General features: G+C 58.8%; 1 protein-coding gene across 1 annotated transcript in view; it reads right to left on the reverse strand.

Annotated features, from left to right (window-relative positions):
- CABIN1 (calcineurin binding protein 1) overlaps positions 1–24096 on the reverse strand; it is a 126578-nt gene that overhangs the window by 25402 nt on the left and 77080 nt on the right. The window contains 1 exon segment of the mRNA XM_045819759.1: positions 18892–19005. Within this exon segment, the coding sequence (XP_045675715.1) occupies positions 18892–19005 (114 nt within the window).

Below are 24096 nucleotides of genomic sequence, written 5' to 3' on the forward strand. Positions count from 1 at the left end.
GTCTCCATCTCTAGCTGACAGGCCTAGGACAGGGAGGGTCTGGTCACTCTCCCTGACCCCAGGGGGCAGCATTCCTTCGCATTCCGGGAGCCCCTGTGGAGTCATATAGGAACGCAGTGAAAGTGGACACTTGAGTCTGGACATCCCAGAGCCTCGAAAATTCTTTGGATCTGAAAGATCCTGCGCCTCTTCTGGGACTTGTCAGCACTGTATGCTAGAGAGCCCTATGGGTACCAATCGCCCACAGGACACCTGGACATCCAGGACACAGGCTCTGATGCTGCCCAGAAGACACAGCCACTCGCTCACCTCAGGGCCACCCCTGAAGGCCTAAGGGGTCAGAGGCCCCTGTAGTGCGCTAAAGCCCTGGGGACCCAGGAGGCCAGGCCACCCTGGCCACACTTGCTCACAGGCCAGCAGGAGCCCCAATGGGCAGGGCGGGGCTGGTCTAACCTGTGAGCTGGTTGCTCCAGGCAGTCTGGAGTTGGGGGTATCCCCAGCCACACGCTCCAGCATTGCTCTTGCTCACTGGCCTAGTTACAGCCGAGAGCCCAGGAACTCCCTGAGCTTGGGCTCGGCCAAGGGAGGGGGGATGCTGCTAGAGGTGGGGACAGGACCCCGGGCTCAGACAGGCCTGGGCTGCTGAGAAGCCCCCTCACTCTCAGGCAGGATGAGCCCCACACTATCAGGGGGCCCATGGCCTCGGACGGACATCCGGCCTTCAACTTCCCAGAGCAGATTTCAACAATCCTAAGAAAAATGTCCTGAGGGCGAGGATGTCACCGGGTCGCCACGGGGGCTTTCCCTGGTAGACTCCTCTCCTTGCTCCCACTCCGGAACAGAGGAATTACCACGGAGAGGGAGAAGACGGTAGCAAGGGCAACAGGTGGTTAGCCCAGAGAGACCCCCCCCCCGCAACCCAGGCCCTTGCTTGCTGACCTCTTCTGGATGGGAGGGGGCTGGGGGCCAGGAGGTGGAGGTGGCCAGGGCTGAGTTGGGGAAGAAAACAGCCCCTCCTCCTGCCCTCTGCCCACAGCCTAGGCCTTCCTCCCATTGCCTTCGCCCTGGGCAGCCCTCACTACCTGCAGGGCCTTGCTCTCTCTGCTCCTTGCCCTCCTTGTCAGCCCCAAGGGACAGGGCCAGTTGTGGGAAGTCTTGATCCTTCACATCCTCAGCTGTTGTCCACCAGTGTCCCCTGGAAGCAGCGGGGAAGCAGGCCGGCCAGGGCTTCACCCACGTCCACATTGGGAAGGTGGACAGGCAGCTTCTTCTTGCAGCCCCCACCCGGCCACCCTGTGCATCTCTACACCGCAGCTGCCCCTGAAGGGCACACTGCCTGCTGCTCTAAGGGTTCGGGCCTGGCCTCCCCGATACACACAAGCTCCTGTGGGTGCCTGCAGAGAGGGAGATGGGAGATGGCGACCCGGGAGCCCAGGAGAGGGACCAAAGAAAGCAAGACCAGACGACCAAAGCCTGGTGTATGTGAGTAGCCCCTGGCTGGGGCAGATGGGGCAAGGAGGGTGAGTGGGGTCAGCAGGTGAAGTCCAAACTATCCCAAGGTGTTGGTGTCAAGAGAGCAGAGAAGGATGAACACTGGCCGTGGGGCAGATGCTGACATGCAGTGCTACCGCCGAGTGGAAGACTCCAAGGTCAAGAGGCATGCCACGGACCTGGGTGTGGAACCCAGATTAACGGGGACGAATGTGTACATGTCCCCAAACCCCTGCTTGAGGTAGACTGGCAGAGAGGGCAGAGGGAGCCCTGCTCATGCCTCTCCTGGCCACCCTGACAGCACAGTCTCCTTGGAAATGTGCACTTGGCCTTTGGCTCATGTGTCTGGGGAGGACAAGCACCCCACAGGCCACCGCCCCAGGCAGAGGTGGGCTTGTGGCCCTATGAAGCCAAGGCCCAGACCCCAGGGCTGGGCTGCTGCCCATGGTGTGGCTGGCTGAGCGGTCGCGAGGACGACCCAGCCCCAGTGGCCCTCTGCAGCCATCCCTTCTCAAGACCTGAGCCAGCGCAGACCTACAGGTCACTCCTGGTTCCCTTCTGCCGACTGCTACCTCTGTCCCCACCTGTCCTCACCCCAGTCTTCCCTAGGGCTGAGTTCAATGCTGCCTTTTAGACAGCAAGAACGCTTCTTGGAGTTAACAGTCTGGATTTTCTGCCTTGGTGCTCTGAGCTGCCAGCTAATTGGGAGGCGCATGCCTTGCATGCCACTCCTCGCCTGCCTCCCTGCTGTGGGACATGCTTCTTTGCTGACAGTGCGCCAGCCGGAGACCGCTGGGCCTCATAGTCCCACCCGGCCAGCTTCCTCTCCTTCCCTGGCCGCTGAGACAGTGAAACACGCCCCTCCTCACCAGGCACACAGACCCGCAGCTACTGCCCCACTTCCTTCTCACGGGCTAGGTTTTCTCGTTCTCAGAAATCATCCAGACTGCGCTCTGTAGCTGCACGGTGCCTTTGAAGTCAGCGAGTCCAGCTATTCTAGCCTGTTCTACCCGTGAGTGAGGACACAGGTGGGTCGGGGCAATGACCTGCCTGCCCCAGGAAGCACAGCCAGGCTCAATGCAAGGATCCCTGTCCCTCCGTCTAGGACAGCATTCACCTCGGCAGACAGCTGTGCCCACGCCATGCTCAGCTCCAGGGGACCGGCACGGGAGTCCCTGGTGTGCACACGCTCCCAGAGGGCGGAAAGGGGTGCCCCGAGAGGGTTGTGCCCATATCCCCAAGCCATCACGAGGCAGAGGGGGTCTGGGTCACAGATGCCAGGGCTCTTGTGGGCGGGCACCGATGCAGCCACAGCCCACATCAGCTCAGCTTACCTGGCACTCCCAGCCCAGCTTAGAAGTCAAATGCAGAGCTGGCCACAGAGGGAGGGACACAAGGAGAGGACAGGGGACAGGGGACAGGGCAGCTTCCTGGGGAAGAAGCAGCAGGTGTCAGGGTTGGATGCTGAGGGACTGGGGTTTCCCCACAACACACAGGGAGACAGGGTAGAACAGGAGAGACAGGTGGGGGGCCTGTTATAACTAGGGACCACCAGCAAGACCACGTGGAGGGCAACGGGAACTTAGTGGGTGCGACGGAGTGGCACGTGGCCTTGGTGGAGAGAGGGGCTACAGGGGCGCAGGCGGGGCAGGGAAGGGAGGCCGACAGGCCCCGGGGCCTCTTGGGTGGAGCCGGCACTCCGGGTGTAGTCTGATGGGCCCACGAGAGCCTCCTCGGATGCTGACGCTGGGTTCCTCTAAGCCCGCCCCCACATCAGGGTTGGAAATGAGAGCTGCCATCTAGGCTTCTAGAATAGTCCACTCTGCAGGACAGCTGAGCTGCTTCTGTTTCATCTCCGGAGGGGAGCCCCACATTCCAGAAAAGCCAGGCCTGACATGCACATTGAGAAAACTAGGGCAGTCCATCTGTCACCTGACCCCTGGTCCCTAATGAATGGCCTTGGGGAACTTGGTGGAGAGGGGCCTTCGGTCTCTCTGGCTGGCCTACTAAGTAGTGGGGGGAATGATGGGACCACAGTTCAGGACTCGAGTGGTGACAGGGCCGTGGCCCTGGATGGCTCACATGGGATCTTTCAGTGGGGTGGGAGGACCCCAAGTAGGCCCACACTCACCACCTCTTCCCGCCCCCTGACAGCCACAGGGAGATGCCCTTCCAGTCTGGTGTGCAGCATCAGAAGGGGAGCAAACTCACGCAGGCTTGCCTGGCGGGGTAGGGCTCAGTCCCCAATCTGCAGAGGTGTCCCTGAACCAGAGGAATGAATTTGAGAAGTGACCAGAAGACACGACCCAGAAACAGCACCCCACTCCCTCTACAGCAATGTGTAGCCCCTTACGCATGGGAGCCCCACACCTTCACGGCGAGGGAACAGGATGGGCTCCATCCCCCAGGAGTGGGGTTACCTGTTCAGGGAGGCTCCCGCATCAGCAGGATGCCCAAGGCAGACATCGGCACGGGTCTAACTGCAAACACAGCGCGCTCCCACGAGCAGAGCCACACTGAGCTGCAGCCAGCATGCGTCTGACTGCTCTGTGGCCAGATCATGCCCTCCCCGGGCTCCCCTCTGGCACCTTTGGACACAGGATCCTCTTGGTCCTAACCAACAACCTCTACAACCTGTTTCACCCTGGCCTCTCCCCAGGCCTGACCTTCGCACTGCGCAGCCCACCGCTCTGAGAGCTCCCAGCTCGACCACAGCACCCCAACCTGGATCCCTGAGGTGGCTCTGCTGCTGCAGGACAGGTCCGGCCTGCTTACCATGCATGCGGGTGACCCTTGAGATGGGCCCACCCTCTCCACCATCGCCTGCCTCTAGCCTGTGACGACATCCCGCACTGCCTCCCTAGGTTACCCCTCGTCTGTCTACAATCTGGCCAATTTCAAGGTCAGTCCAGGCCTCCAGGAGTGTTCCTGACCACCTCCCGACTTCCCATTGCTGAAGCTGGTAGACGTCCCCTCCTGCACCCACACACCCTGAGGCTCACACAGTAACTAATATACTCAGGGTGCTGGGCCAGGGCCGGGGGTGGGTACTCACACCCAACCTCACCTGGAAGTGGAGCTGAGTGCTGCGGGCTCTGAGCCCACCCTCTGAGCGCTCCCTGGGCCCCTGAGCACAGCTACTACCTCCTGCTTCCCAGGAGAAGGTTCCCCATCTGCAGCCCTTGGGGGCCAGCTTTCCATTTCAAGGGACTCCACAACTCAGCCTTGTTGGGTCTCTAGCCCTGGAGTCAGGGCCGGGTTCATTCCGCACACAAGGAGCTGGAGGAACCTGGGCCTGAGCTGCGGCATGGCCTGGAGCCCCAGACTCTCCTCCCGTCCCCTGAGTAGGGCCAGCTGGGTGACAGAAGCCCGGTGCTGAGCCATGGGGCTGGGCTGCCAGTGCCTGCCACATGCCCCTGCTGCAGGACAGTCCAAGTCTGCTGCCACCAGTCACTGCTGGGGTTCGCGGAAAGCTCCTTGAGGGGAGGTCCACCTGTTCCGACACACCCCAATTTTAGAATTCTTGTATTAAGAGATCAGCTTTGCAAAATTCGTGTTTCTAACCAACCAAATTCCTACATTTCCTTCAAAGGGCCTTCTGAACTGACCCCGAGCCGCAGCACCCCCTCCTCCCCGACCCCTGTAGGCCTGTCACTCATGTGCCCTTACCCACAAGGCCCCTTCCTGGGCGGCCCAGAGCTGGCCTCTCCCTCCTTCTTCCGCAGGGCTCTCCCCACCCCTCCTGGACACAATGGCCCCAGGGCATGTGCTGGTTTTCTCCTGTGGTCCCCAAGAACCATGTGAGATACCTGGTCAGCCCCACTTTGCAGACGAAGAAACTGAGCCTTATAAATACCAAATGGCTTGCCCAAGTCACCCAGTTGTCTGGGCGGAACCAGGCACGGAGCAGGGCCTGGGATTGGCCAGGGGCACCTCTTGAGGCTCACAGGCGGCTGAGGGTAAGTATGGGGACAGGGCACACCAGCAGAGCAAGGCGGAGTGTGGGAGACCCACGTGTGGGAGGGAGTCCACAACCCATCTCTATGGAAACCAGGCAGGAGCTCCTGGAGCCCAAAGCTCTGGTTTGGATTTCAAACCCAATGCTGTTCTCTCAGAAGCAACTTGGTCAAACTTTCCAAATAGGAAAAGTGGAAAAAAAGAGAGGGAGAGAGACAAATTCCCAGGACAAAGCCACTCCAGAAGGAAGGCCTAGCCGCTGACCTCGGGCAGCCTTGTCTGTGTGGCGGAGTGGAGACAGACAGGAGACCCCCACAGCCTCTCCCGGGCTCACGCCCCTCTTCCCAGGGAGCCTGGGTGGGCAGGGGGCACAGCCGCAGCAGCTGGGGCCCCGCCCTTCCTGCCTTTGCAGGAGTGGCTGTCCTTTCATGTTTCCGGGAGGGCAGTGAGAACGGGTTCTTTTGGAAAAGGCGCTGGAAAACCCCTGGCCCACCTTTGGAGATGGGAAAACTGAGGTCATGTGGGGCTGGGACCAGGAAGCCAACAAGAGGACTAAACTCTGCCGGCCTTGTGACGGATCAGAGATGTTCTCGACAACTGCAGCCGTGTCCACCGCTGGGCCCCGACCCGGGCTCCCACGGCTACACTCGCCTTGGGGAACCCACCCTCCCTTGGGGGCTTCCACTCTAGCTTAGGGTGCCGCAGGGTGGCCGAGGGCTGCCTCTCTGAACATCCCTGGGGCCACCGATGACCTGCCAAGGGGACACCCAGGAAGCCTCGGCAAGGAAGGAGAGGTAAATGTGTAGAAAGGGAAGACCAAGGGGCAGAAGTCCAGGGTGGATGGGTAACAAAGGTGACCCAACACACTCTGCCCTCCCCTTTGTCCCCAACCCTGTTGCCAGACCCCTTTGAGACCCTCAGCTGCTCTCTACCCCTGCCACCCCCACACCCAGAATCTTCTCTGGTGGGGGAGGGATGGTACAGCTGTTTTTATTGTCCAGGCGGGTTTTCTGGAGGCACAATGGGACTGTTAAAGGGGGACAACAGCCTACCAGTCACCAGTACTATGGCAAGTGTCAGGCACAGCAGGATGGTCCCTCCTGAATGACCTGGGGACCCTGCCTGACTTCCCAGGACAGGGCGGCGGTGGGGTGGGGGTGGGGGGGCGGTGCGGTTACTCACTCTGTTGGGGGCATGCCCGTAGCAGGCCACATCCTCACTGCACCAGGCTGCTCCTTGGGAATCATACGTGTGCGCTCATGGCCACCTCTGCAGTGCTGGGACCACGGGGCTCTTGGGTGCCACATGCTGGATGCCCCTATATCCCACACCACGGATGAGACTGAGCCTGAGTGGCCGAGTGGCACCTTGCAGAGGACACGGCACTCCTACACCCTGGCTCAGTGGACCAGAACTCACCCCCTCAGTTTCCTCATCTGCACACAGGGTAATGGAATGCCCCTCCTTCTTGCTGGGTTTGGATGGGGCCAGCTGACCAGGACACAGCCCAGGGCAGAGGTGGGCAGCCACAGCAGCGTGAACTCTGCTTGGGCTGTGACCTTGAATCCTGTAGGCTGGGTACAGGTGGGGATGGGGACAGGTGCAGGCCTGCTCTCCACTGCCCGGCTCTGGGGTGGGAATCCTAGCTCTGCTCCTCACGGGCTGAGTGACCCTAGGCCTATGCCACCAGCACTGTCACTTCGACTTGCTCACCATGAGCTGGGTGTCATGGGGCCGAGGGCGGAATAAACGGGAGAGTATTGGGAAGGTGCCTGCCATCCCCGAGATTCTTTGCATGGAAACGAGCCCTGTGGCCCCCTCCCCTCGGCAGAGGCCCGCCCACTGACACTCCTTCCCACCTCCGCTCAGGAGCCAGGCTACACCCATTGCCTCCCGCAAGCTGGGGGTGGGGGTAGAGGGAGGTCCCACGCTGGGCTGAGTGAGCAGAGCAGAGACTGGCATTGCCAGGCCTTCTCCTTCCCAAAGGGCACATTTCCTAGCGACTGCCATAGCGAGGGCATGGCAGGGGGCCCCTCTTACTCCTGGCCTTGAGATGGGGCACCCATAGCCCCTGCCCCCTGCCCCAGGGCCTGCTGCCTCAGCAGCCACAGCCCTCCTGCCGCCTCTCTCTCCTGTGGCTCCCAACCGTCCTCAGTCCTTGGTCTGAGTGGGCTGCCTGCCCTACTCCACTGCCCAAAGCCTCCCAGAAGGCCTCGTACCTTCTCCCTCCTCCCGGAAGTGAGCCTCCTGCTATGCTCTCGGGGTGCTGCCCCTCCACATGGGGAGCCTGGGGTGGTATCTGAGGAGGACAGAGCTCAGAGGACCCTGTCCAAGCTGAGCCTGTTAGGTGTATGCCTCAGAAAGACATGGCAGGGACACTTACTACAAGAGCGAGCCTCTGAAAAAACCTGAAGTGGGAAAAGCAGTCCGCCCTGAAAAATGTTCTCCTCTTCAGGAATGTTAAACAGAGAGCTCCTGACCGAGCACCCTGGTGTACACAGACGCTGCCAGGGCCCCCTGGGCTGGCCAGAAACTCTGGCATGGAGGCTGCCTGCAGGATGTGGGGTCCCGGCCTGGGCTGCAGGCTGGGCTCTGCCATTTACGGGCTGCGTGACCTAGGGCAAGTCAGGTCTGTGCTGACTGCAGGGTCTTCCGCACGCCCCTGCGGGACTGCGTGGTGCAGCGGTGAATCCGCACCTGCAGAGGGGACACTGTTCCCTGTGGCCGGAGAAGAATGCATGCCCAGGCGACCATCTAAGGCTGCTTGCATTTGTTTGTTTAATTCTGGGTGTGAGTGGGGGTGGCTTGGCTCGGGCAGAGGTCCTGGCTGTGCTGTGGTTCTGTCAGGGCCTAGCCCTGCCTCGTTCCCACTGCATGCTTCCCGCCGGCCCCTTGGGTGAGGACGCACCACGGCTTTCAAGGCGGGAATCAGCCCTTCCCCACCTGCTGCCTCGGGGCTCACACCATGCCCACGGACAGGGAGGCAGGGACCCGGGAGAGAAGGCCTCAGACACCCACTTCCGGCCACACCGACCCTAGCAAGCTGGAATCGGAGGGTTACCAAGGCTTGCAGAGCCCAGGACAGGGAAGGCAAGAGAGTCTGGGTGTAAGTTAAGAAGCCACACAAGTTTGCTAACCTTTTTAAGACTTAAAAACTGGACCTGTTTTCCCTGGAGAACTTGAAATCATTCTTTTGTTTACTCTGCTTCTGTGACTAGCCCGTAGATCATCTCAGCAAAGCTGAAAATAGCGTGGGCACGGCAGTTCCTACTATAGCCGAGGACTCCTCTTTCCTCAGTTTAAACTTTCTCCCTTCTTTCCTGTCCTCCAATTCCCGCTGTGACGTCACTGGGTTTCCTCGAAACTCGCTGCGGCAGGACTTGGGTCTTACTGAAGAGGCGAGCAGGAGTCTGGGTCACCTGCCACAGTCACCACCACCAATGGTGGGCCCAGGAGGAGAGGCTGAGCCCCTTTCCTCACTGGCCAGGGGAGCAACTGTCCGTCCCCATTGGTAACTAGGTACCCTGGTCACCTAGGTGAATGGCCACAATAAACCCAAGGCAATTTCTTCTGAGAACCAGAAGACGGTGCACAGGAACTGAGGCCACAGCGGGGAGACAGTGGGATGGTGGGCAGTGGCCCTTCAGCGGCCCACAGGCACACATAGACCCTGGCCCCACACCAGGGGCCCATGGGATGGTAGCCCTGGTGCACTGGTGCAAAGCTGAGCACCAGGCCAGGCTCCCTGGGTCCACCCCCAAGCCCATCCCCCACAGTCCTCTCCCTCACAGCCCTGCCCATCATCCCACAGATGCCCTGGTCCTTCCTCGGCCTGTCTCTGGGGCCTGTCCACCGGTTGCCATGTTCATTGCTCCTGAGCTGGTTCTAAGGCTGATTCCTGCCTGAGAAGCTGACATTGCTGCTGAGTCTCGATCCCATTTCAGGGGCAGAAAACCTGTGGTATGGCCAAGCCTCAGTTTCCTCATCTGATAATGGCACCACCTACAGGTCAGGGGTCATGAGGATTCAATGAGCTGCTGGGCGCAGTGCGGCCCCAGGAAGTGGCCGGTCAGCAGCACTCCTGGCACTACCCCAGCTGAGCCCCCCCACCCCCCGTACATCTGTGTCATAGAGTGACGCCTGGAAGATCTCCTTCACCCTGGCCCCTCTGCCCTCAGGGGAGGTCCACACCCTGCACCCGACCCTGGTGCCGCTGCAGGCACACAGCGCCCATCTCTGCCCCCCTGCTGCTCCCTGTGCTCGGAAGCCCATCCCTGCTCTGCCTGCAGGTACCTCCTCCAGAGTCACTTGCTCTGCCTTCCTCACACTCTCTGCTCCCCTTCAGGTCATGGGGTCTGAGTTCCAGGAGGGGTGGGGGCTTACTTGGGCCCGGGGGGTCTTCAAGAACACACCTGCGAAAGTGACTGCAATGGCAGGGCTGATACGGGCCAACGGCAGCCAGCCAAGGGCAGGACTGAATGGGTCAGAAGAAGGTGGCCTGAGCTGGTGTGTGTGTGGGGGGGTGCTATGCATTGACACTGAACAGAAAAACAAAATGTGTGAGGGGAGCACAGAGGGAAGCCCTTCTGTGAAAATGGTCCCCAGCCTGTGTGCTTTAAAAGGCTGAGGGAGGCCAATGGCTGTGTGCAGCCAGGCAAGATTCCAAAAGGGAGGCCCAAGTGTGGAGGGACTTGAGACTCCAACAAACCTACCCACATCCCCACATGCCAGTGATCTTCCCAATCTACCCAGTCCTAGCCCAACCCCACCATGCGCTCTGGACTTCCACAGCCGCTGTTCACCCGGCCACCTAACCAAGGGACCTGGGTGTCCCTCAAGACTGGGCCTCTCATGGCTTAATGAAAGACTAAATGGGCCACAGTGATCAAGGGCCAAGCAGAGAGTGCTTTGCCACTAGACGGTCTCAGAGCAGAGAGGGGCAAGGGACTCCACCCTCTGACGGAGGGGAATAGAGGGTGAGGACAGTCTGTCACCCTTACCACCCCTCCCCCTGTCCCCACAGCAGACATCACTAATGGAGCAGAGAGGGACTGGACGGGACCCCTGCATACCCATCGATATAGTGGGAAAGGGCATGGGCCTTGGAGTGAGTCAGACCCGGATTTGAGTCCCAGCCTGGCCACTGCTACCTGTGAGATCCGGGCCACTCCCTCAGCTTCTGCTCCACGTTTGAGCAGGTCTGAAAGAGCCAGCTTCCCGCTGGGCCTGGCCAGCAGCTGCTGCTGTGGAAGCACACTCAGCAAGCGCCTGTCCACTCCTCCCCCAGAACCCAGAGCAGCCGAGTCAGCCAGGAAGTAGCCTGGGAGCGGGACCTGCAAACAGGGTCACTTGCTCTGCTGTCTAAGGGGAGGGGCCCAGCCTCTGATGGGCCTGGTGGAAGAGGGCAGAAGGCGGCTTTTGGAGACACCTGTTGCCACCAACTCCCCACCAGCACAGAGGGGTAACAGTACCTCAGCCTCACCGATGTACTGGTGGAGCCTGAGGAGGTGCTGCAGCAGAGCTCCCGGCGAGGCTATCAACCGGGCCAGTGCTGCCACTGCTGCTGTGGCTGCCCCTTCCCCAGCCCCGCAGAGCCGGGCGGGCCCGGCTCAGCTGCTCTGGCAGCGTGGCAGCCTCCACTGTTGCTGCACTCGGCCTCAAGAGCCCTAGCACCTGGGGGGGCCTGGAGAGCGCTACTAGAGAGAGGTAGCATGACCCAGCTCGAGAGCCACTCAAGGCCATGCCCACACAGGCCCAGTGCCCAAATCAGCTGACAGTGCAGTGTGACCCCAAGGGTGGTTCTGATTTATATGTGACCCTGTCTTCCATCAACCTGGAGGCAGGGCTAGATGCTCATGGGCCCTGCTCACTGCCACGCCATCCTCCCATCCCGCCAGTGGGCCATTCAAGCAACACTCCTACTTGGGAACGACTGGGCCAATCCCAAGGTAGGAGGAGTCAGTGGGTCCCTAGCTTCCCACCCTCACATGCGGCTGCCGGCCACCACCCACAGGCTTCAGCACCAGACAGCGTGGATCGCAACCCTCCTGCAGCATAACTTGGTTGTGGGACCTCAGCCTAGGCACCACGGCTCCAGGGACCTGCATGAAATGGGACCAATGGCACACAGCAGGGTTAACAGTGGTGCGGCACCCTCCTTGAGGTACGGGCAAGCAGGGGTGGACAGCGAAGTAGTTAAAACTGGTCCTGAGTGGAGAGAAGGTAACGTGGGTGGCACCAACTTCAGGAAAGGTGTGGGTCTGCTGCCACCTGGGCACTTCCTGTCCAGACAGTTCCCAGTCCTGACCAGAGAGGCAGAGCTAGAGGGGCCGCACTGGGGCTCCCCTGGGCCAGGCGGGGCACCACCCGTCACTGATGCTCCTGAGCCTGGCTTACTGCGGGCAGGCAGCACAGAGATGCCACTGTTTAAGGCGGTGTGGGGTGTAATTAACTGGGTGGAAACCAACACCTCATCCCCGGGCCGTGCCTTGGGCTCTGCTGATGTCTGCCTGCAAAAGCCTGAACGTGGGGCTGGTGTCGGGGGCGGGTGTCAGTGACTCAGCTCTGGGGTGGGTGTGAGTGAGGTGGCAGCTCCCACAGGCCCCCAGCACCGTGCCTGTTGGGGGCCGAAAGGGGCTGGGAGGGAAGGGCCAAGCCTGGCCCTACAACGGGAGGCGGCTATCTCAGGCATAGACCCGAGGGCTGGGTTCCAGGGCACGTAGGCCAGGATGATGCCTGTTCCCCTTGCTCTGAGGCTGCTGCCCCCGAGAGTCCCTTGTCCCAGGGAACTCTGGACAGTGAGAGAGACTCGTAGTCACCAGGCATACCCTGCCTGCTGGGCACCATGCCAGAGGATGCGTCAGGAGGCGATGGCAATGCTGTTCCAGATGAGGTCTGCCTGAGGCACCAGAGGCTGCACCCTTCCCGGCACCACTGGCCTCTGTCTGGACCACAGGGTCTCTCTCTCCATCAGCAGAGGGGCCCTGGCTGAGCTCTGGCCTGCACAATGGGCATCGTCTCGGGCTGGGCCATGCACGAGGTTCGGAGGCTGGGCTGCCTGACAGTCTCTGCAAAGGCCCCCTCCTTAATGCCTGGCATCTTCTTACTGCGTGGTGGTGGTGGTGGGGGGACTCCCACAAGGTCACACAGCTAACTGGGGGCAAGCCAGAGTAGAATGGATGTGACTAACTCCTGCAGGAAGGATGGGTGCCGGGGGCTTTAGGGATTAGAGACCAGTCCTTCCTCCCAGTGAGCAGGGGCCCTACCTCTCACGGCGGGGCCCGCAGTGAGCCCCCACACTCCAGAACTGGGGATGGCACAGCACAAATGCTAAACAAAGATGGCTGTGACAACTGTAACTCTCATCAATATAAGCCACACAGTCATGACAAAGAGAACCACCAGGCCTGTGTGGTAGCTGCCAGGTAGGTGTTCTCGCCAGGGCCCAGGCAGACATAGGGACTGGCCACAGGTGTGGGAAGGAGCTCAGACTCCCTGGCCACCCACAGACAAGCCAAAATGAAAGTGGTCTGTCGTTCTGAGTGCCAGAAGGGGGCAGAACAGTGCTGGGGGAGGGAGCCAGGCTCAGCTCTGCAGAACCATCTGGCAATGTGTGGAGGCCCGGGGTGCAGAGGGCCAGTAACCCAGCCTCCAGCTCCATGCACGCGTCCTGGACACGTGCACAGGTGAGGAGGGAGAGCAGGGAAGGCAGCATTTTTGTACTGGCGGGAAACTGGGAGCCACCTATCCGCTGGGAAGAGGGCAGGTAGGTAAGCTATGGGACAAGGGTCAGATGCGGAGCCCTGCACAGCTGTGACCAAGAAGGAAGGAGCATATCCACGGGCACCAACAGCCAAGCCCGGCTGCACAGGAAGGAGTCCACGTGGTGAGCAGGGAAGGCTACGTCTGTATCTCAGATGGCCCCACTTGAGCCAGGACAGCCCTGGAGCTTCTGGAGGACCCCAGTCAGGCAAGAGTTGGGGCTCCCACCACCCCGACTCCAGCCATACCCCTTCCAATACCAGCATTGTCCCGACGCACCGCTGGGACCCACAGCTGAGCCCGTCAGGCTCTGTGCAGGCTGCTTTCTGTTCCTAAGGACAAGTTGCGTGATGTACTAAGTGTGTGCTGAGGACTTCCGTCCACTTGTTGTGACCTCCCTGCCTATGGCCAGCCCTGTGCCCTGGTGTGGGGCTGAGTAAGAGGCAGAGTGGCTAAGGGCTGAGCCTGCCTCAGCCCAGAATCTGTGTTCTTCTTGGTAACCCTGGGGCCCAGGGACCTGCTCTCAGGTGCCTCAGGACAAGAGCTGGTCGGTCCCCTGTGCTGCAGGCAGACGCCCCCCTCTCCATGGGGCCAGGAGTGGCTGTTGAGGAGGCACTGAGGCAGGGCAGCCAAGCTGCAGCAGACAAGCCCCTCCCTCCTCTCCCTCACACGCAGGCCACAGCCGCTGCCAGCTTGCACAGCCTCAGAAACAGGAAGCGATGCTAGCCGGCCTCAGCTCCCTTTGCTTCTTTCACAGTGGCTGGAAACTGGGTTGAAACAAGAAAAAAACCTGCTTGCTAAAATAAGCAAACATTTTGGGGAAGGAGGAAGAGCCATCTCTAGCTTGGTTACTATGGGAACATTTTTGCATCCACTACAGGAGGGAGAAAAGTTCACCCTGGCCAAAGCAGCCCAGCTCCAGGGGTCCACCTGCCCAGAGGTGTGCATACCTGCACCAGGAAGCCATGGAAGCTTCTGGACACTCAGAGATAAGCCACCAAGCCAGTTATGTTTGGTGCCTGCTTTCCTGGCCCCTCTGCCCAGGGAGAGAGAGCCCCCTGGCTCCCTTCAGGGATGACACTGTCTCAGAAGTCTTCCTAATGCTCCCAGGCCCAACCCCGCCCTCCATGCCTTCCCTGTCCCCACCCCTCTTCCTGCCCCAATGCTGTGAACTGTGAAGGCCAGGCTCCAGGGCCCAGGCAAGGCCCTGCCAGGGCAGGGAGGGCAGATGGACCTCCGACAGCAATGTCCAACAACTTGGGCTCTGTTTTGGCAAAGACCGAACTCTTTTGCCCAGTGGGAGAGAGCTGGGGCAGGGGCCCATGAGGCTCTGCCCTGCTCTGGAGCGTGAGGCTGGGCCCAGAGCTCGGCAGGTGACCCACAAGCAGCAATTTTCCACGGGAGAGGAAAGGGCAGGACGGGGAGCTATCCCCTCTCAGTCCAGCTGGGAACAGTGGGACCGGCAATGCACCAAGTTCATTCCTCTCTCTCTCAAATGCTCGTCCGACCGCACTGCTGGGCCCCACTGCACGCAGCGTCTCTGCTGCTGCGGGGCCGCCTGTGAAAGGCGCTCTGGTCAGGAAAGCTGACGGAAGGCCCACGCTGTTCTCACCTGCCCTCCAGCACCCATCCTTCACACTCCCCATGGAGGCTCGGCCAGCCTGGAGGAGCTCCTCTGATGGGGGCCTCCAACCCTGGCCTCCTCTTGCCTCCACCTGGCCCAGCAGCACCCACCCTGCCAGTAGAAGCCCCGCCTCCAGCCCACCAAGACTCCTCAAGGGCTCTCCATCTGTCCCACATCCCCACAGCACACTATAAGGGCCTTGCACAAGGGGACCTGCATGCAGGGCTCTACCAAAAGCCTTCCAGCGTCCTACGGCAGGGGCCCGGCACTGGCCAGCACCGCCTGCACCAGAAGGACGTGCATGCAGACCATCTGTTAAGGGAGAGGACACGAACGGAAACGATTCGCCAACGCTCAGCGGGCCCCTCCTCCAAACCAGGCCGGGACGGGCCAGGGCCTGGACGAGGAGCACGGGGATGGCACGGAGACACGTGCACAGGGAGGCCCGCTGCACCCCGCTTGTGAGCGCAAGGACGGGCCCCACCTGCGCAACCACCCAAGGGCACTGTGGCCAGCACACAACGCGTCACTGGTGGCAGCTGCAAGGAGTGAGACGGCCTGCACTTCTCACAGGGAAACTCTCCCAGATTTAGTGCCAGTGACAAAACCAAGTTGCCAGAAAGCGTCCCTTCCCACACATATACACGTGCCTATTTTTTAAAGCTGCATGACAAACTTGTCTGACTATGTACACACACACCTGAAAAAAAAAAGGGAAGCCTGGCCACTCACCGAAGTCCCTCTGAGAAGAGCACAGCACCTGCGGGTGGGCTGGCTGGGGGTCTGGGCTTTGCTGTGTGTCTGCACTGTGTCATGAAAAATAACAGGAGGATCCCCCAGCCTGAGCCCTGAGGCTGGAGGGGACACCCAGACAGCGCCATGGGTGTGTGACAGCAAAGCTGGGCAGCGTGGGTGGCCCAGGATGGTGGGTGTGGCAGGTCAGGGCAACCAAGGACCCTGCCCTCGCCCATTTGCATCTCCTCACAGGGGCTGCCCCCCGCCTGTGCCTCTGCTCGCACTGCGGGCAGTAACCCCCGTGCACGCTGGATGGGAGCAGAATCAGCCCACTGACCCTGACTCCAGCCCCAGCTGTCAGAGACACCGCCCCACAGCAGCAGTCAGCCAGGGGATGCCCTAAACGTGCCTCCATAAGCAAGGGAGCAAACGGCTTCCTCACGCTTGGTAAAATCTGCTGGACAGACTCATGAGCTGAGAGGGTGCAGGGTCACACTTTCTGATGTGCAGGGTGCGAGGTCCAGCCAGTGGTGTCCACTCTGGAGTGCCACCTGCAGCAGCAGCAAGGACAGAGCGGGGTGTGTTTGGCAAGAGCCATCCTGCCACCAGCCAGCTGGCAGTGCTCATCTCGCAGGGGCTTCACACATGAAGGTGCGAGTGTCTCGCCTCTGTCCAGAAGTTAACCTTTCAGGCCCAAGGAGCACAGGAGCCCCAACCCACCTCCAAAGAGAAGAGCTAAGAAAGCAGAGTGTCCAGGACTCAGGCTGGGAGAGGGCCACTGGGAAGCACAGAGGAACCCAGAGCTAACCCAGAGAAGGCAAAACACCCCAAGTACCAGTCCAGGCTGCATGACCCGCGTCCTTACGTAGGGGCTTCCGGCTGTGGGGGAAGGGCTGGCCCTGTGCCAGGGCCACCAGGCCCTCAGCTGGCCTCCCTCCCCACTGGCACGGCCTGACTGCCTTTCTACAGAACTCACTGCTTGGAAGGCCCCGGAAACCACCGGAGTGAGCCCAGTGGGGAAGGGGCCCAGAGAGTCCCGCCGCCAGCCCTAACATGCTCCCGGCGCGCAGGTGCCTGCAGTGCGGCCCCCTAACCCCACGGGAAGGCCGTGCTCTTCACTGCGAGGGAGAGAGGAGTGTGGGTCTCTCCTTCCAACACGACTATTCCAGTCTTTCTTTTAATTTTTCAATTTTTATTTTTTATTTCAGAGAGAAGGTAAGGGAGGGAGAAACAGAGGGAAAGAAACATCAATTGGCTGCCTTCTGTACGTGCCCCAAACGGGGACCATGAACATGCAACCCAGGCACGTGCCCCCTCCTTTTGGTTTGTAAGACGACGCCCACCCAAATGAGCCACACCAGCTGGGGGTCACCGCAGAGTCTCCGAGGGCAAAGCACCAACAACGGGAGGGGTGGGGGAGGGAAACTGTTTTCTTGAAGTCCTGCCACATGCCAGATCCCGAGTTAGAGGCTTTCCCCCATTATCTGTTTGATCCCTGCACTTACTCTCCAGGGCAGGTAGTGGGAGCCCAGGTTATATAAGGGGAGCCACCCAGGTGCTCAGGGAAACTAAGCTACCTTTCTGGCTCTAATTTTAGTTTAGCAACTGCCAAAAAGAAAAGTCTGCAAAACACTGACAAGGGCCCATTTCATTAATATATAAGGAATTCTTGTAAGTCAATAAGAAAAGAACCGATAATCCAATAGGAAAAGGAACATGAATAGAAACTGCACAGAGGACGTGAAAACTGCGAACGAGCTGTCCCAGTTAGTCCCACTGATAACGAGTGAGACACAACAGCGTCTTCACCTCCGGAAGAGCGACTGCGAGCGCTGGAAGGCGCAGAGCGGCACTGACGGTCGGGGGTGTGGGCTGGGTCTGCGGTGTCCACCAAACCTTTGAGGGCACCCCCACCCTTTCACCCAGAAACCGCCTATGGCAATTTACCCCACGAGTGGACTGCCATGTATATACGCAAAGATGTGTTACAAAGCATCGTTTGTAATAACGAAAGACTGGAAACAACACAAGCTCCCACCCACAGAGGACGGGTAGGTAAACTGTGGGATGTCCACATGTTGGGAGCACCATGCAGCTATTAAAAAGAACAAGCCAGTTCTAAAACACTTTCCAACACACACTATTAAGTGAAAACAAAATAAAACAAAACAAGGGGCAGAAGCGTGTGCACTTTGTCCTTCGCGTGTGTCTCTGCGCGCTGGCTTAGAAATGGGCAGACACCCTCGGGAGGACACATCGCATGTAGGACGAGGAACAGAGGCCGCTATGGGGCAGTGGCTGGGGCCTGGGCATCTGGGTGGGAGGGAGCTTCTCCTTCACTGCAAAGCCCTTGGTCCCATGGAGGTCAGCGACAGACACATCTACCACCTGTCTGTAAAATATCCACAGAGACAGAGCCAGCAGACACAGGGCTCTCGGCTCCAAAGCCCCACCTGGCCCCCAGAAGCTCACAGCCCGCGAGACGAGATCCAGGGACCCAGATGCCACACGACCTAGCCGGCTCTCAGTGGGGACCCCACCTGCCCATATGCTTCCAGAACCAGCCGCTGTCACACCCCGCTAGACCTGAGACCTGTCCTCCTCTACATGTAACAAGGAATCAGGGAAAACACAGAGGAAACCAAAGCTCAGGGGGTTCCCATGACTTGCCAAAGAGAGGCAGTGAGAGGCGGCGAGGACTCGGAAGTGGAGCAGAACAGAGGAACGCCCGCCTCTGTGCAGGACAGAGTGAACGAGGAACGGGTAGAGGCGGGTCCCAGGGGCTCTCAGGGCTAGGAGGCAGGTGGGCCTTGGTGTTGGGCCATGTCCTGCCTGAGAAGCGGGTCTCCACTCTGCATGGAATGTGAGGGCTGGAAGGGCACTGAGAGCCCAGCAATGGGCCAAACTTGCTTTTAAGCGGCAGACCTAGCTTCAGTCAGAATTTCCAGCTGCCCCAGACCACACAGGGGCACACGGAGCTGCTCTCAAGAAAGTGGGCCATTGGCCTGGAGCCCCTCTCACCACTGCCTGCCATGGCCCCAGGATACCTGGGGCTCCAGAGAACATGCCAAGCTCGTCCATGCTTCTCCCCAAAGATGGGCAAACTGGCACCCGGAGGGGGCAGTGCCACACCAGAAGTCCCTCAGCATGCATAGACCCACTCCCAAGTCTGGCACACTTTCGACTGCACCACCCCGCCTGCCCTCTGAGGGTGCCGCAGACCCATGGTCCTGGGAACACCCACCCAGGGGTCCATTCACATGCCTTTGGTGAAAAGCGGTGGCAGCAAGCAGCTTTGGAAATCAACAAGGCGAAGTACTCACGTTGAAGAAATTGGTCTTGTTCCTCTCGCAGAAGAGCCCCTGTGCCGGCATGTGCTGCAGTTGTTGCCACGGGATACTGCTGCCTAGCAACACGTCGCGGGCCCACTGGAGGTTCTGGGGAAACAAGAAGTAGGTTGGAAGTGAGTGTGTGGGCAGCTCACGGCGCCCACGGGGAAGGGAGGCAGTCCCCTCCTTTCTGGCTGCATTGGCAAAGCGGTGATGAGTGGCAGCTCCTGCCAACATTGATCCTGCCGCTCCAGGGAGCTCTGGCTGCCAGCTTTGATCATCTGGCTGAGGGGCGCGTTTCTGGAACTGATTTCTTGCCTAGCACAGCTGAATCAGGAAAGCATGGCCTCAGAAAGGGCACAGATAGGGACCCCTCCACCTTGCCAACCTTGTCAAGCTGCTGCATGGACCTAGAGCCCCGCCTTCTGTAAGGAGACCCCCACCAGCCCAAATGGTCAGTCCTGACTTGTCAGGACACCAGCAGGGCTCCTTGTCACGGCCAGCAAGACAGCCAGCTTGGGTTTGGGCTCACATTCGCCGGGGCTCTGCAGGATGCCAGCGGCCTGCATGCCTGCAGGGGAGGGGCTTCTGTCCAAGGGCTCGGGCGGGTGCTCTCTGAGCAATGGTGCCGCTTGGTGGAACCTGGCAGGGCGAGAACAAGAGCCCGCTGGCCTAGGTGGCACTGGGGACAGAGTGAGGCTGGGCATGGGCCTGGCTGCCTCGGCCTTCTCACCAACCTGGAGAGCAGCCCTTCCCCACCCACCCCATGGCCAGCCACCGTCCCCTGCAATGTCTTTACCACTGTGACTCCCGTGGCCAGAACCAGTGCTGAGCACCCTGCACGCACCTTTTTACCCTGCCTCAGGACAATGCTGTCCTACACGGGACAGGCCTGCAGGGACACAGTTAGGACTGGAACCCAGGACTACACAGTGCCGGCCTCTTGTTTTCTCCACAGCCATCCCCCTATAATCCCCAGCCAATCAGTCCCACCCCACCCTCCCATCCCCCAGCTAGCTCCCTTACTTGCCTTTGTAGCCCCAAGGCCAGGCCTTGATCACCTTATCCCAACTCCAGTGAGCGCCCTCTCACTTCTCAGCCTGTGATGTGAGCCTGTCCCACCTGCTCCCACTCTGTTCACTAGTGGTCAGGTGGAACTTATGAAATAGTTGCTTTTGTCACAACTTCAGGCAAAAGTGCAAACCCAGCTCCCTGGCTTGCTGGCTGGGACCCCCACATTGGTGTGCATCTGAGTCTCTGCTCTCACTTCTGCACAGAGGGACAAGCCACCGGGGCTGCTATGGGGTTGAGGTCTGCTCCACCCCAGCACAGGACAGGACCCCTGCCACAGATACGAGGGTCTTTCTGGGATGGGGACAGGGGAGGCTTCAAACACACATCTCCTAGATGACACACTCACAGAAGACAAAGCTGGCTCTTTCGTGGAAGCCTGAGGGACAGCGTCACCTTCTGGGCGGCAATTTTCAACTGGCGTGCTACAAGAATTTTTAAAACATGCAATACCTGACTATTTAGTCAGGGTCACTGATCTCTTTTCCCTTAGATTATCAAATTAAAACAAACAAACAAACAAACAGCCAACACAACAGCTGTCCAGTGTAAATGAATCAAAATTATACCTTTTATTTTTTTTTGTCAGATAGGCAAAAAACATATTTTGGCGTGCTGTAGAATTGTAGTAATTAGTTTACGTGTGCCACAAGACAAGAAAGCTTGAGAATCGCTGTCCTAGGAGAAGCCCGGATGGGTGAGCCTGGCATCGACTCCAAGGCTGATTTCCACAGGGACACGGCCTGGCTCTGACAGTGGCTGAAGGCGGGGCCCCATAAAGGCAAGGCTGCCCTTGCCCAGCAGTGCTGCAGCCCAACCTGGTCTAACTAAGCAGGTTCGATGTGGGGCGTGTTCACGTCCACAGGGATGTGAACATCCTAATGCACCAGGAGCGCAGGGACAGCCCCAAGTAGACAAGAGGGCATGTTCACCCACAGCCCTCTGCACAGCTGACTCCTCTGGCCTGGCACTCAGGTGGCCTCCTCTCTTGCTCACAGCCCGCCCCCAGAGGGGAGCACCCAAGCAGGAGTCACTCCAGGGGCCATGTGGGGGCCCCTCTCACTGAGGTTCGGCAGCTGTCAGGGAGCAGCGGCTGCAGTTTGCTGAGACATTTTTTCCTCCAGAACTCACGGTCCTTTCCAGGGCCTCAGGAACTGATGCTACAGACATTCACAGTGAGCAATGGGGCTTCCTGCCTACTGAGGCACCCCTTTCTCTGCCCCCCTACCTGGAGGAGGCAGAAGTGAGCAGAGGAGAAGGGCTACCTGGGCAACAAGAGTCCTCAACCCTTGATCAGGTCCCTCCCTAGTCAGGAGCACAGGGCCACTTGGCACCACACTCAGAAACGACGAGTGAACTGCGCAGCCCCAGCCTTTAACTTCTGAGCTCCAATACACCAGGAGGATCAGCTTGCAGCTGGCATTCCAATGCCTCTAGCAGTGCCCAGCAGTCTGGCTCAGAGAACCCACCTCCCAGACCAGTCCATTAAGAAGCCTCCTGAGGCTGTATATGAGGATAGTATAAGCAGCCTGGGACAACTTCAAGAGGGCTAATGGTCACATCATAGGGGTGTCAGAAGGAGAAGAGAAAGAGCAAGAAATTAGAAATCTAATTGAAAAAATAATGATAGAAATCGTCTCTAATTTGGTGAAGGAAATAGACATGCAAGTCCAAGAAGCACAGAGAGTCCCGAAAAGATGGATGCAAAGAGGCCCACTCCAAGACACGTCATAATCAAAATGCCAAAGGTTAAAGATAAAGAGAGAATCTTAAAAGCAGCAAGAGAAAGAAGTTAGTTACCTACAGGAGCATTCCCATATGACCATCCGCTGATTTCTCAAAAGAACCTTTGCAGGCTAGAAGGGACTGGAAAGAAATATTCAAAGTCATGAAAAGCAGGGACCTACAGCCAAGATTGCTCTACCCAACAAAGATATCGTTTAGAATCAAGGTGCAGATAAAGAGCTTCCCAGACAAGAACAAACTAAAGGAGTTCATCATCACCAAACCATTATTATATGAAGTTAAAGGGATTTATCTAAGGAAAAGATCAAAACTATGAACAATAAAATGGCAAAAAATACAAATCTATCAACAATTGAATCTAAAAAACAAAGCAAACAAGAAGAGAGACAGAATCATGGATACAGAGAGCGTTTTGATGGTTGCCAGATGGTAGGGGGTGTGGGGGAATGGGGGAAGAGGTGAGGGGACTAAGAAATACAAATCGGTAGTTACAGAACAGCCATGGGAATGTAAAGTACTGTATAGGAAATGGAGAAGCCAGAAAACTTATATGCATGACCCATGGGCATGAACAATGGTGGGGGGATTGCTGAAGGGAGGGTGGCAAAGGGGGAAAAATCAGGCCAACTATAATAGTATAATCAATAAAATGTCATTTAAAAAACAATAGTTAAAAAAAAGAAATGCATAGCTAAGATTCCTGAGTTTATAAAAATACTGAGTTTTCATTTTGCAAACCACGTAAGGCTGGCTGGGATCGGTGGTGGCCCAAGGTTTCTGCGTGGGGGGGCTGGGGCACAGCGTCCTTTTGCAGTGGGGCCCTTCTGTGTATTCAGACAGGGAGCAGTGGGCTGAAGAGAGGTAGAAACGCCCTGCTCTGCAGCTGGCACGCCCTCATGACACCTGGTCCTACTGCCTGCCTGGTCAGGAAGCTCACCACCTGCCCCTGGGTCCAGGCTGCGATCAGGGCAGGCTAACTAGCCTCTCGACCATCTCACACTCCTCAGCCTCCTGAACGATCCTCCCTGAGCGTCACTTCCTGGTGACAACTTGGTGCTAGCTGGGTCAAGGAGCGGTTCCAGCCCAGAGGGGAAATCCTCATAGCTAAAGGTGGGCTGCATCCCACACCATGGCCAACGAGACTCAGGCCTGCCCTCAAGGGCAAGAGGAAGGCCCTCTGGCTGAGCACAAGCTGACCAAAGGCCAAGACTTGATATGAGCAGTGCAGGGGCTAGATGACCGGGCAGAGCCCCAGCCCAGGGCCCAGAGGCAGGCTGTGTGCTGTGCCCCAGGCAGCCTCTCCGGTAGAACAGGCCCTTCTCTTCCCTCCCGCCTTGCGTGGGGGTGCCAGCACCTGTGGCTCACTGCCTTGCTCCTGACACACTGACCAGCAGCTGCCTATTACTGTCTAGCCGCTGGCCGTGCTCCTGAGGGTGGGGGCTGGTGGGTTGGCCTTACGTCTGCTATCCCCCAGCCTCTGCCACCAGGCCTAACGTGCACTGGGCCTTCAGTGAGCATTTCCTGGGGCAGCCTTGAAGCAACCATCAGTGGTTACATGGCTTTAGCAAGAAGCTGGGCATCCACTGCACCTGACCAGGTAAAGGATCTGGGTCAGAGAGTCTGCCTCCTCAGTCTGGAAGGTAAAGGGAGAGTCATAATTTGAGCCCTAGGAGCCCTCACCAGCCTGGCCACCGCTCAGGGCAGAGTCCAGACCCCACCACACCCTCGCCAAGGGCAAGACAAGCTGCTGTCTCCTCTGAGCATGGGCTCCCTGCTTCTCTCCAGCAGGGTGCTGTGAGAAGCAACACTGGGGTGCCAGGCCGTCCTGATGCCCCGCTGAAGCTGGCTTCTTGTCCCCTTTCTTTTAAAACACCGAGAACTGGGAGGACCAGAGACTGGAAAGAGTGGGAAGAGCAGGCCCGGGCTGAGACGGAGGGACAACTACAAAGCAGGCCTGGGGAGCAGCAGGGACCTAACCAAGAGGCCTTCCACGGAAAGCTGACTCTGGAGAGAACCACCAGGGTTCCCAAACCCTGGCCCCCATGCGGGGTACACACAGCCCTAGTGTGCCCACGCTCTTGCCCCCCAGAACTGCCACTGGGCAGCAGCTTCTCATGCACCTCCAGGCCCAGCACCAGACAGGTGCCTGCGAGCAGAAGCGAAAGTCTTTTTAATCCTAGCCATCCTAGTGGGCGTGAAGCAGCCACGTCAGCATGGTTTGGACTCACACTGGCCTGATGGCTAATAGTGTTGAGCATCTTTTCCTGTGCTTATCGGCCATCTGCATATCTTCTTTGGAGAAACGTCTACTCATATCCTGTGCCCATTTTTAAATTGGGTTGTCTTTAATTCTCTATGAAGTCTAGATATAATCCCTTATCA

The sequence above is a fragment of the Phyllostomus hastatus genome, unplaced genomic scaffold (genome assembly GCF_019186645.2).
Source record: "Phyllostomus hastatus isolate PE091 unplaced genomic scaffold, TTU_PhHast_1.1 phas_scaffold_387, whole genome shotgun sequence".
Lineage (NCBI taxonomy): Eukaryota > Metazoa > Chordata > Mammalia > Chiroptera > Phyllostomidae > Phyllostomus > Phyllostomus hastatus.